The sequence below is a fragment of the Tenrec ecaudatus genome, chromosome 17 (genome assembly GCF_050624435.1).
Source record: "Tenrec ecaudatus isolate mTenEca1 chromosome 17, mTenEca1.hap1, whole genome shotgun sequence".
NCBI classification, from domain to species: domain Eukaryota; kingdom Metazoa; phylum Chordata; class Mammalia; order Afrosoricida; family Tenrecidae; genus Tenrec; species Tenrec ecaudatus.
In genome coordinates, this window is record NC_134546.1 from 44,138,260 (window position 1) to 44,151,720 (window position 13,461).

Here is a 13,461-nt window from a genome sequence, read left to right on the forward strand (position 1 = left end):
GCCTTGCAAACAGCTGACTCAATAAATATTTGTTTAATGAAGTATGGTACCCCATACTTCAGGCAGCATTCCAGTTTAATTTAAGTTCAAATAACACTAGACTGAATATATGTCATTACCCTTCTCTTGTAAAATAGAGCAATATGTTAATCACAATTTCACTTTTTGCCTACTGTGCAGAAGGTATTTATGATGTTATGATATGTAGTGAGGAATCATTATGAAGCCCCTTGTCATCTGAGCAGTTGATAATACATTTAAAATTGTCCAGTCAGTAGAATGTGCAGGCTATGCAAAGAAAAAGCTCTTTGTTATTAATCATCTAGAATGTTTTGCCATTCCAAGTCTCAGGTCCAGAATAAATATAAAGGAATGTCTTAGTTATCCAATGCTACTCTTACAGAAGTACCACAACTAGGTGGCTTTCACAAATAGAAAATTATATTCTCACTGTTTAGAAGACCATTCGTGCCAATTTGGGGTGTCAAATCTAAGGAAAGGCTCTCTCCTCACTTTGTTAACTCTGGAAGGGATTTTGCTTCTGAGTGATCCTTCCTGGGCTGAGCAGTTCTCTCCCCATCTCTGCTGGCTAGCGTGCCTCTAATCTCACTGTTATCCCAAAAGAGCTTTGTTCAGGATGCACCTTCCACTAAGCATGCCTCATTAACATCACAAAGACAGCTCATTCCCAAATAGGATATTAATCACAGCCGCAGAGGTTAGGATTTCAAGCACAGCATTTGGAGATACACAATTCAATCAATAAGAAGATGCTTTGTTCTAGAAATGAAGATGACGTGAACATTATCAAAATTAATCCATGTGTGTCAGCTGATTGGTAAATCAGTAACACTGATCAGAACTTTCTGTTTGTCAATTGTGACATTAAAAGCTTTTTGGAGATAAAGAGTTGGATACTTCATCTGACTTTTCCATTTAGATTACAACTTTTTCCTGTTCTCTCAAATGTGCCCTAATTTATGAATTGTGGTTTGTAATTTGATCTACAAATATACAAACATATCAAATCGGAAGAACAGCTACTGTGTCTCCAAAACAATTTTGTGTTTTGTCAAAAAATATAGAAGCTTTTTTTTCTTGGCAATGTTTGCATGGTTAGGTTCCATTCATCACACAAACTTAACTTATAAACTTTCAATTGACCCAACTCCTTTTAGAGAGTATCAATGCTTTATTTCAAGATTTATTTGGTTTTTCTTTATTTGCTGTTTGTTCGCTTGTTTTTATCTTAAGTGCACATTCTCACATAAAATCACTGTTACACAATCAACTCTGCTCTGCTTCCAACTTCTATTAAGTCACTTAGGAGAATAGTTGCTGTTTAAGTTATCACTAGAGATCTGTGTTCTCTCTAACCTGAGAGAACATGGATAAACATGAAAACTCTGCAAGATATTCTGGAATTCTTGTTGATCCTGTGAAAGTGCATTGAAAAGTAAGCAATAAGTACATAGCCCAATTCTACATAATATTTTTAAAAAACTGACGTAGCTGTCCTTCTCATTAAATCACCGAGCAGGACTCTGTTGTCATATCCATTAAGGAAGAGAGACACGGGCCCTTCCTTTAGTCATAGCACCTTTGTCCCTTTCCTCAAACAGGAGGCAGCTCTTCAATGTGCCGGGGTGGTTCATCATGACATGCACATCCTCTCACATACATCAATGAGCGTAAGCATAAGGAAGCCCTGGTGGATTGAAACAATGATTAAATGTTACCTGCTACCCAAAAGGTCAGCGGTTCAAAGCCACCAATGACTCTGTGGGAGAACGATGTGACAGTTGACAATCTGCTTCTGTAGAGAATGCAGCCTTGGGGACTTTTGGGGGGCAGGTCCATTCTGCCATACAGTGTTACTAGGAGCCAGAATCCACTCAGTGGCAATGGGGTTGTGTGTATGTATATGCGTGATGAGTGGTTGATATGTGTGTGAATCTATAGATATATGTTTAATCATCTATATGATCACATAATTGATTGAAGTAATATTTAACTTAATTACATTATAAATTCTTTAAAACAATTTTTATTTCACTGAGAGACAGGGAAATTCTCATAAATCTAAAAATGGGAAATATTAGCTACATTAACATTTGGAAATAATACATTGTCATAAAATGGGCATCAGACATTATTAGATTTACAGATCTTAAATTTTGCAGATTGAATTCTTAGAGAGCTTTTTTAGCATAATAGCCATTCAATTCATGCTTGTTTGCTTTGGATAAAATGATAAATTTCAAGTGGATGCTCCTAAATTGATTTACATTATTAAAACAAAAGCATTTTTAAAAGTGCTTTAAAGACTTCCATAGTTTTGCTGTACTGTAAGTTTGCACAGCTTATAAAACCATTTTAATGCATTTTTTAAAGTCATGCCATCTATTTGGATAGTTACAACCTATGGTTTTTCAAGTTGATAAAAAATGCGCAGATCAAGGTGTCAATCTTTTGATTTCTATGAAACTTTTTTTGTATGAGGCCAATAAAGGATGTATGAAAAAAAGAAAAGACTGAATCACTACTTTTCCAATATCAGATTGCCTCCTTTTCCCAAAGAATTTTGTCTTTAGATTTTTTAAGTTATAAGTTTTATTCAAAAACAAAGACTTGTAAGTATGAGAAAATGAAAAGGTGTCATTAGATTCTACATATTCTACTTTTAAATGGAAGAGGCCTGGTGGCAGAATGGATCACTTGTTAGTCTGCTAACCACAAAGGCAGCAGTTTGAAACCACCAGCTGCTCCTCTGAGGAAAGAAGAGGCATTCTACTCCTGTAGAAACTCTGTCCTAAAGGGTCACGGTGGCAATCAGATAATCTGTCAACTTGCGAAGGGGTGGAGTCGAGCCTGTCAATCAGGTCACAGACAATGATACTTCTGTGTAGGCATGGCCTTCTCCTGAGGATTCAGTGAACTCCTTTCATCCTCCCTGGAGGTGGGACATACACTTGCTGGGAGACATTCCTGATGACAAGCCAGATGGAACTAGACTGATGGAACCAGAACTTGGAGCTAGAGGAGGCACTGCGAGACCACCACCACTGGCAAAACACTATCCACCTGGAATATATAGACTGGTATTGGACCTATGGGCTAATATCAAACTTGATCTGGAATGGGCTGGGATGTTTTCTTACTATACAGTGGCTCTTCACATAAAGCTCTTTCTTAACACGGACAAGTATCACTGGGGTTGTTTCTCTAGTTAACCCAAGCTAACCAATCACAATCAGGCCACAGTCACTGGATGGCAGTGAGTGAGTTTACTTTTTTAAAAAATGGAAAACAAAACTAACTTTTAAGTTCCTGAACAAACTCAGTTATATGAAAACTCTGGCTATCAATTATTTTTTGCAAATTAAGGTTGTATTTTTAACTCATTGAGGACTTAAGCACACATGCACTTTACTCATATGGAGGGGAAGGACATATATGAATATGATCGCTAGTTGTTAGGAGATGTTAGGCGCTGGCAACATGTAACAGAGCTGCTATCAACCAATTAACTTTTCTACTTGGCGCCACCTCAGCTTTATCGTCAATCCCAATAGAAATTAAAACACATACACACACACACATCTACAATTAATAGCATTCCTGTAGCCTGTAAGTCTAGCCTGATACTCTGCTTTCCCCTGATAATAAGAGAGGGCCTTATTATTTTGTTTCCCCCGGGCATTATTAGGCATGATGAGGGGAAGGTTATACTTTCTCTGGAAATAGCAGAATCTTCCACTCTGTCTTCCGAGCACTAATGTCTTAATGGGCATTGCGTTGGAAAGGCATTCTCCATCACCTATTATGTTACTCCTTCCCAATTAGAAGCTTCATTTTAATGTGACTGGCAAACATTTTAGTGCCTGTCATTTGATAAGATTAAGAGTGGAATTTGCTAAACATCAGTTAATAGATACTGTGAGGCAAATGGATGCCAGTGGGTAGAAATGAATGAGTGATAATGGAAATTAATGGATAGGGGAAATCTCCAATTTCCTTGGAAAATGTACTGTAACTGCTATGTGCATTAATAAATCATACTTCCTACAATCATTTAAAAAGTGAATTATATGATATTTTGGTTCAGGAATAAAACACTAATTCCAAAATCACTTAACTCCCTGTTAAGTATCACTTAATTGGGTATATTCACATTATATATTTTGATTTGGCAAATCATCTTTTCTGATGCATAGCATTAAATCACATTACATGGTCAACAGCTGAGAAAAATAGTTTTGAAAATACCAGTGTTTTACTTATTGTTTTTAAAAATAAATTTGTGTTATTTAATAAATTTTATTTATTTAATACTTAAAAAAATCATCTTTTCAAAGTCTCTTCAAGCAATATTCTCTTTCGTTATATCCTGCAATTTAATCTCATTATGTTCATACCACTATAAATGCTGTTTTCAGATATATTATTTAAATCTCTGAAAATCAAAGGCACATATAACATACTTATATTTAAATTAAAAGACACTATTCAAGGTTAATAAGGACTTTAGTACATTATGACTATATTGGTCTAACAGATACATTCAAAATGATTTCCATTATTATATATTTCCTCTAACATTTTTGTTCAGAAAACATTTAGTTATTTCCATTATCTCACCGCAATGACATGAGCACTTTTAGCCACCTAGATTTAGCAATTCACTCCACACACTGACCATGTAAATTCTCAATATACACATACATATACATATATATCCAAACACATATATATTAGAACTTTGGTGTCAGCCAAGTATTATACCCTCATTATGTTCTGGATAATTGACACAAGACTTCACTAATGAATAAAAAACCCAAATTGCAAAATAAAAAGTATTCATCTAATAGAGCTATGAAATTGGAACAAAGAGAAAACATTTACCCTAAAATAAGTGCTAAGTGGTAAGAACATGAAAATGAGAGAAGTCCTTTTCTTGTCTTAGTTTACAAGTAAAGGGGCTGATTTTTGCTAAGTCACTTAATCCATGCATATTTCCGCTTTGTCAAAAGATAACATTTATCTTTCCTAAGGTCTTTTATAGCTCTAGAAGTTTCAGGTGCCCATATTACTGCAGTTGGATTTTCTGTTCACTTATCTCACCAGAGGCTGGAACCATCAAAGGGTAATATCACAGGCCAGACATAGCCTGGCAATGACAGCAAGGCAGGGCACTCGGGAGGAATGCCTACCCCTCTCAGTGAAATGATTCAGGATCTCCCAGGGGTGACTTTCTACTTTAGGAGTCTGAGCAGTACTAAAAGGAGGGATTAGTTTGAGTTAAAATACAAATAAAATACTACTCCTACTAATAGTAATGAATCCTTCGGATAAGATGGAAGAATGGTTCTAAAAAGATGGTGGCCCTACCCATTCTCTTGACCTTGCCCAGTGAAAAAGGTCTATGCACCTTCTTTGCATTCTTATCAATGATCCCATGAAGCGAATGGGATCCACATCTCTACTCGTTTTTCTCCTCTACTCAAACTTGTTATGCTCTGTACATCCACTTAATCTCAACCATGTAGCCCTAAGAAAATGAAACGAACCTCTACGTATTCCATCTTCTCACGTAATTCTACCATACACGCCCACTGGGGATCTGCATCCAGTCACCTTTCTCTAGTGTAAGTGGTTTGTTTCTCGGAAGATTAAACCACTCATTTGAATCCCATGTTCTCCTTTTTTGATAGATCGTTTATGGAAATATTCAGAAATACTGGACGACTTTCTTACTTAAACCTATAGTGAAGAGGGAGAAGGAGGAAAGGAGGCAAAAGGAAGGAAAGGGGAATGAAACGAAGGAATAGGACTCTTCTTTGAGCCAGAGGTCTCTAATTCATTACCTATTGCCATCCAAGTTAATCGCACAGGACAATGTAGAACTGCCCCATGGGGTTTCCCAAGCCACAACCTTTACACAAGCAGACTGCTGCATCTGACTCCTAGAAAACTACTACATGCCTTCTCTCTGCAGCAGCTGGTTGTTTCTCACCATTCAGCTTTTATTTAGCAGCCCAAGCCTTACCATGTGCGCCAAGGCTCCTGAGATTAAATGTCTTAGACCTTTCATCTTCTTCACAGGCACAGTTTCTAAAGCTACTGTCTCTACCTCCTCTTTCCTAGTCAATCAGTCTGCCTCTGTTAGCTTTTGCTTTTTTCAGTCATAAATAACCCCCAGTTACCAATGCCCACATTAATTTCTTTGTTTTATACCATATCATTTTTCCACTTGTGACTCACCAAATAAATAAGCCCAGGGTTGTATTTAAATCAAGTTGTGGGGCCATTATTGTATAACACTACCTTGATAAACACTATTGCATGAGTCTAAAAACAACAATTTTACAAATATTTTTCAGAAATTGTTTTGAGGTTTGTTTGCATGCAAATATATTTCCCTTCAACCTCAGTAAAATACTTTAAATCACATTTAAAATATTTCTCTCAGATAAAAATTGTCTCCAAAAGTAATACCATACCCACAATATATGTATGTTCAGTTAAAAGGTCATATTTTTAAAATCTCAATTTGATATAAGACTAACTAGAAACAAAATTCATTGCCATCAAGTTGATTCTGTCTAATAGTGGACCTATAGGACAGGGTAGAACTGCCCCTTTAGGTCCCCATGATAACTCTTTTCAAGACTAGACAGTCTTTCTTTCTTCCACTGAGCAGCTGGTGGAATTGCCGACCATGCTGTTACCTGCCAGGGAGTGACCACTGTGAAACCAGAGCTCCTTTTATAGAAACCTGTGAGTCTGAACACAGAAGTTCCAACTGCTTGAATAAAACGTATTTAAAAACAGTGTACAATTGTTATATAAGGGGGCTTTAAAATGTTCTTGAAATATGACATCATCTTTAATTACACTTTCCATGAACTTTTTAAAGCCCCCTTGTATTTATTAGTATCCTTTCCAAAGCTAATGCATGGTAGGCAGATAATAAATTATTGTACAATGAGTGGATGCATCACATATAATACCTATATTCAAACAAGTAACTAAAATTCAATGATTTATGTATCTGAATTAAAAGGTAAAAGCAAATATTTCAGCAGCAAATAAATTTCCCTTTGAAAGCACTGCATTCTTCCTTGAAATTTTTACATATCCTCAAATTCTATCGTTCTGACAGTTAAACCTCTCCTACCCTACTTCTTACTCCTCACCGTACTTCTTCCAGCACACATGTACATTTCTGAGTGGACCCTGGCTTATTTATAACCATTTATAAACAAATGGTTTATAATAGTGTATGCTTGATTATAAAACATTTTTCTCTAAGAATCCTTGTTGACATAATATAAACACCAGTTTCTTTCTTTGAAGGTTAATTGCTTATTTCCATTTACCTTCAAACTGCGGTGTCCATGCTCACGGTTCATTCTTTCAATTCTTGAAAGAAGGTCCTCTGAGAAGGTAATCCTTCAGACAGGCTAGACAAAATGCATGGTTTTCTCCATTCTTCTCCACGTTGGCATATTTAGGTGTCTGAACAAACTGTTCTTGACCCTCATGATCATCGGAAGCATAATATCACCTTGTGTGTCCTTTAACCCTGATACCTGTAGAGGATTTGCATGGAAGCGTTCTTCATATCCACAATGACACTTTCTAGAAGCCATGAGAATGATGTGCTCTATGACTGTCCAATTTAAGTCTTCACCCATGGCGCAAAGTGGGACGTACATGAAAATGTCATCATTTTTGTCTGGATAACTGTTAGGCCAGGGGACCTGATCAGCTGCTATGCACTCTTTGCTTCCGTAATGAACATACAAATGCTACTTTCCATGTATGAACATATGTTCAGGGACTGGTCAGGAGAACATGATGTTTATGGAATAATCCAAACGAGCCATTCGTTTGTATTTCCAAATGACACCTCAAATATCTATACATTGGGAATGACCTGAAAATACATCTGAGACTTTTCATGTATGCACCTCAGATTTGGAGTAGCAAAGCAGGGTCTAGAGATGCGGTCACTCAGACTTCTAGTTTAAAGCTATAAGCATTTTATGGTCTTAAAGGTATTATTAATATTCTTCAGTTTGTGCATTGAGAATTTAAATATGAGGGAGAGGATACAAGCTGGATTTTAAAAGATATCCTTAAACAGCTAAGTGTCTCTTAAAGAGCCCAGGTAGCACAAGGATAAGTGTTTGGTTATTAACTGAAGTGGTTCAAACCCACAAGCAGTTCTGTGGGAGAAAAGAACTATTGATCTTCCTCCATAGAGAATCAATCTTGAGAAACGCTATGGGGCAGTACTACATTGTAAATCAAAGAATGTATGAGCCCCTAATAAAATGTAAAAAATAGAAAAGAAAATGATGAGGGCAAAGAATGTACAGATGTGCATTATACAATTGATGTATGTATATGTATGGACTGTGATAAGAGTTGTATGAAGCCCTAATAAAATGTTAAAAAAAATCAGAGTATGAGGCAATGCGGATCCAATGTAGTATTCTCACATAGTGTGTTGGAGACATTGATAACTGGGTCTTGTGTGAACTTTGTTGGGCCAGGGTTCTCAATGGTTTGGCAGTTAAAGCCCAGGAACCCAACCCCCACCCTATCCCCTACCCCCAACATGTGACCTGACACCATATAATCAATTCCATAATGGAATATGCTGTGAAAAGTCATTCAGAGTAAGGTTGAAATGTGACCTCTTTATAGGGGTCACAACCTTGATGCAATTGAAAGGATAATTCCTTCTGAATGTACCTAATTTGCATATATGTGGATGCTATGGAAAATCTCTGACTCATCAACTTCCCCTTTTTGAGCTAATAGTCTGCCACATTGCCTGCCAATCCAAGGACCCAGCAGCAGGTTGTCATCTGAATTCCAATCATGAATTCAATTGCCTCTCAGATCACAAATTTGAATTGCTGATCTTGGATTCATTCTTCTCCCCAGCCACCAGTCTGCGGTGTTCCAACCAATATTGGATTAATCGTGCCCATACCCATGCCTGTTAGGAGTAATCTCCAGCTTAATAGCTGACATGAGGCCTGTCGGACCTCAGACTAGACTGACCCACTTCCATAATTGGGTAAGTCTTGATATACATTTGTCCCTTGATATCTCTCTAGATATAGATGTAAGGTTAGGGGTACGAGTAGGTGAAGAATTAGAGGTAGCAAAAAGAGCTGGAACTGGATCAGTGATTCTCAATCTTCCTAATGCCATGATCCCTTAATAGTTCCTCATGTTGTGGTGACCCCCCCCCAACCCTAAAACTATTTTCATTGTGACTTCGTAACTATAATTTTGCTACTTTATAAATCAGGCAACCCCTGTGAAAGGGTCATTCGACCCCCAAAGGTGTGACAGAACCTCTGATCTAGATGAACACCATTGGTTTTGCTTCTCGAAAGAATCCAGTCTAGCACAGGGACCTAGATTCATGTTGCATGTTGCTAGGATGCTAAACTATGTCAGTGGCACTTCCAGACTAAAATGGATAAGGAAGAAAGGCCTAGCAATCTACTCAGGAAAAGCAGCCAATAAGAACCCTAAGGATGACAATCTGGAAATAAACAGTTCTTTCCAGGAATGCATAATAATTTTGTGAACTTTATACAATTGAGTGTAAAACGTGTGTGTAATTTCATATGCTTCTTTTGAAAAGGTTTTGAACTTTAAACGCGTTTTTTTCAAAATGTTATGCTATGAAATAAATTACAAAGCTATCAACCAGGTATACAAAGGACAATATATTAGGCTGAACCATGGTTTATTGTCCCATATGGCAGCCCTGCCTTCGGATCAATAGCCTCCCTACAAATTACTCTGTACTGGATATTTTGAGAATATATTTGACTTCTCCTTCTTACTGAAATATACATAGCCATTACCTCTTACTCAGAGATTCTTTGCACATAGCTGGCTCTGGATACATTTAACCAGAGCCATATTGGCTGAGGGGGCTATGCATTGGGCTGCTAACCACAAGGTCAGCAGTTCAAAACTACCAGTGACTCAACAGGAAAAAGAGGCTTTCTACTCCTATAAAGATTTACTGTCTCACCAGGGCTGTTCTACTGTCCTATGGAGTCAGTATGAATAAGAATATACTCAATGACAATGAATTTGATTTTTGTGAGTTTCCTGATCAAGATGCAAGACTGGTTAGCAATTCATGAATTGACCAGGGATGCAGAATTCTACCTCCAATGGGCAATAAAAACTCTACCATTTCTGTTAAGGAGATAGCTAAGAATGGTTTCCATTTAATACTCTGTTAAGTGCAACTAACCTAGTGTGCTACAGAACCAGCATCACCTTGACATCTCTTGCACTTCTGCTAATGCAGAGTCAAGATATTAACCAGTGGGGGGGGGGGGGATGACACTCAAACTGGTGCTTGTTTTTGATGGTTATTATGAGATTTTGGGGTTCTCAAAATATCCAAAGAACAACATAAGGAACAATTATCTTTATTCTCTGAAGAGGTAACAAATTTTGATTTAAAATAAATCTTCACTTACCAAAGAAGTTAATTTTAATAACTTTAGCTTCGTCTACTTTACCATTTACCTCAGTCATTATTAATGAGCTATGGGGCAAACAAGAGTATTAGGCTTACAAATTTTTTAACTAGAAGGAATCAGTTGACATGGGATTAACTAAGCTGTGTGTACTTGAACCTATAATCTTGGATTTGAAGGGAGAGAAAGCATATCCTCTGAGGTTCTGGCACTTACAAGGAACCCCGTCTGGCCTGGGGAAAAACGATCTACCACTGGTGAGGTGGTTAGCACAGCGGGGCTCCCTGAAAAATGCCGCACAGCTCTCAGAGGCAGCAGACACCAGCAAGGCAGTCAGAATCAGCCACACGCACCATGACTCAAATTTCCAATTTTCCTCAGGCTATGAATCCAGATTGACTCTTTCAATAAAAGCTGTGGTGATTAATAAAGACTTTTTGTACAAGTGTTAGACAAAGCAAAGGAGATAAGCATCTATGTCACATTATCCTCATTTTGACTATGATTCAGTCACATCTACATGACATATGCCTGACAGATCTTTAGGTTTAAAAGGCAAAGGGACCAGTACCTGGGGATTGTGCTGTTTCAAGCTTATGCAGCAGGGTATGAAGAAAAAGAGGTCAGGATTTGTGCTAAAGTCGCTGCATAAAATAACATATTTTTCAGAATATGAGCTAGAGTTATATTTAAGGAAAAGTTGATACAGAACTGCTGACCATCTGGTTGTCTCATAGTGCAGCTTTTTCCTCACTTGGATGGACTCCGGCTCTTACTCCCATCACAGACATGAAAGTGCACTTCTTTTCCAACTGAGCTGGCTCTTCACTGCATGCCTTTTCCCCAGCCAGCCCCTCACTGTCATGCCCGGGCAGCTATTCTCTATACTTGTGTTTGTGTTTGTTCTTCACCGAAAAGCTCATCTGTACCCACATACCAGATACATTTACTATACGTGCACATTTGGAAGGAGTGTAAAATGGAGATTCACTCTGTTAAGGTGGTGGGGAAAACTGTAAAGGGTTAGTGGTAGGCGTTGAACTACCTCATGCATACAGCTGATGTTTATGAACTGGACGTATGAACAATTGTATAGGTGAGGAATGCTGAAAAGGCAAACCTTCTGTACAGCTATATCTGCCACAATAAAAAAAGTGATTTGCAAGCTTTTCAGTTCCATGATTCCTGCATGATGCATTACATCAAAATAAACATTTGTGCTCCCTTCACATCCACACACACAACCCACATTTCATAATTATAAAAGAAAAATCATGTATTTACTAATTATAATGTTTCAATTGCGCCATACCCTCCCTCTATCATCATTCCATTTCTTTTTACATCATCTGACTTTACATATGCAAATATTGACCCCTCCAGGGATCTCGTGACCCATACAGCAGCAGAGGCCTCCCTGTAGACCAGGAACCCGGCCAGGTGGTCCACGAGACTAAGATCTTCTTCATATTAATCCTCAGCCCTGACTTTCCTCTTCTCTCTCTCTTGATTGTACAGTACATATTCCAGAAGCTATACAGCATGTGATGATACCATGCTGACAGCTAATGTAAGGTATGTTTATATTCTCCCCACCCAGGATTTTAAAGTACGAAACACTTCAATAATTTGCACGTCATCCTTGTGCAGAAACCATGCTAATCTACTCTATATCATTCCAATTTTAGTGTTTGGGCTGCCAAAGCAAGAAATAAACTTGCTTATTTTTTTTTCAGTCTTGGTTTAATTTATAAGAGAGCAAATAAAGAGAGATCTAATTGTATGAAATATATTCTCAATCTCCTAAACCTATCATTCTTACTTCTGCCTTTGAGTCCTATTTCATGTTCTATTCCTGGATTATCTTTAAACTGTATTTTCTGCCAAGATAACTTCTATATATCTGAGTGGAAAGCTGCAATATCGCTCACTCCCTTCTATCCTTCCTTCCTTGCTTGCTTGCTTGCTTGCTTGCTTCCTTTTTCTCTGTGTCACTTCCTTTTGGAAATGATTCCATTGAGAATGCAAATTATGTGACCTTGCTGGTGGTACTGAGTGAGCTTTGGGTGGTTAACTGCAAGATAGGCAGTTCGGACTCACCAGCTTCTAGATGGGAGAAAGATGAGGCTGTCTACTCTCTTAAAGAGTTGCTGCCTCTGAAACCCTATATAGCAGCAGTTCTCAAACTGTGGGTCACAACCCCTTTGGGAGTCAAACGACCCTTTCCAAGAGGTCGCCGAAGACCATCAGAAAACATATATTTCCAGTGGTCTTAGGAACCAGGACACTGGTCCTTGTTCTGCCCACATGCAGATACACCCAGATACTAGTACCCAGAGTGATGACATCATAGAGTCAACCCCCTAAGATACACCCGTACAAATACAGTTGTATGTGACAGAGTTGGTGCCATACACACCTGTGTAGAGAGCAGCAACTGTGTTGAAAGCAGCTACTCTGTTAAAAGCAGCTGTGTTGAAAGCAGCAGTATTGGGGGGTAAAATGACACTTCATTAGCTATAATCACTGGGTAAATGTAAAATCATGCACTGAGAAACATAAACTACTGCAAATATATATATTATTTATTTATTTATCTGTACCATGGGAACTTAATCTGGATGCTGACCAGTCTTTTTATATTCAGCTGTGGTTGATGTGAATACTGCCCCCTTGTGATAGTAACAGGTATGTAAAAAAACACAACAGAGTATGGTGAATCATAGGAAACTAGTGAACTGTATTGACTGAACTATGCCACGTATCATTTTTTGTATCATTGAAACTATTGTTATATATTATTTTCATTAGTGGACCATCCCATGACAATGGATCAAGTAGAGAAGAATATTAAGAAAAGAAAATATAGTGAGGATGTTTTACAATATGGTTTTACCTCAATAATTACAGCCGGAATTGTGAAACC

General features: G+C 37.8%; 1 protein-coding gene and 1 non-coding gene across 19 annotated transcripts in view; both read right to left on the reverse strand.

Annotated features, from left to right (window-relative positions):
• Positions 1 to 13,461, reverse strand: part of NRXN1 (neurexin 1) — a 1,245,618-nt gene that overhangs the window by 1,171,651 nt on the left and 60,506 nt on the right. The window contains exon 3 of one of the 18 annotated variants that reach the window (XM_075535223.1): positions 11,107 to 11,118. The exons of the other annotated variants lie outside the window; for them this stretch is intronic. Within the exon in view, the coding sequence (XP_075391338.1) occupies positions 11,107 to 11,118 (12 nt within the window). The remainder of the gene's footprint in view (positions 1 to 11,106; positions 11,119 to 13,461) is intronic. 18 annotated transcript variants of the gene reach the window in all.
• Positions 12,141 to 12,243, reverse strand: LOC142431144 (U6 spliceosomal RNA). Its single transcript, XR_012780708.1, has one exon. It is a non-coding gene; the product is annotated as a U6 spliceosomal RNA (small nuclear RNA).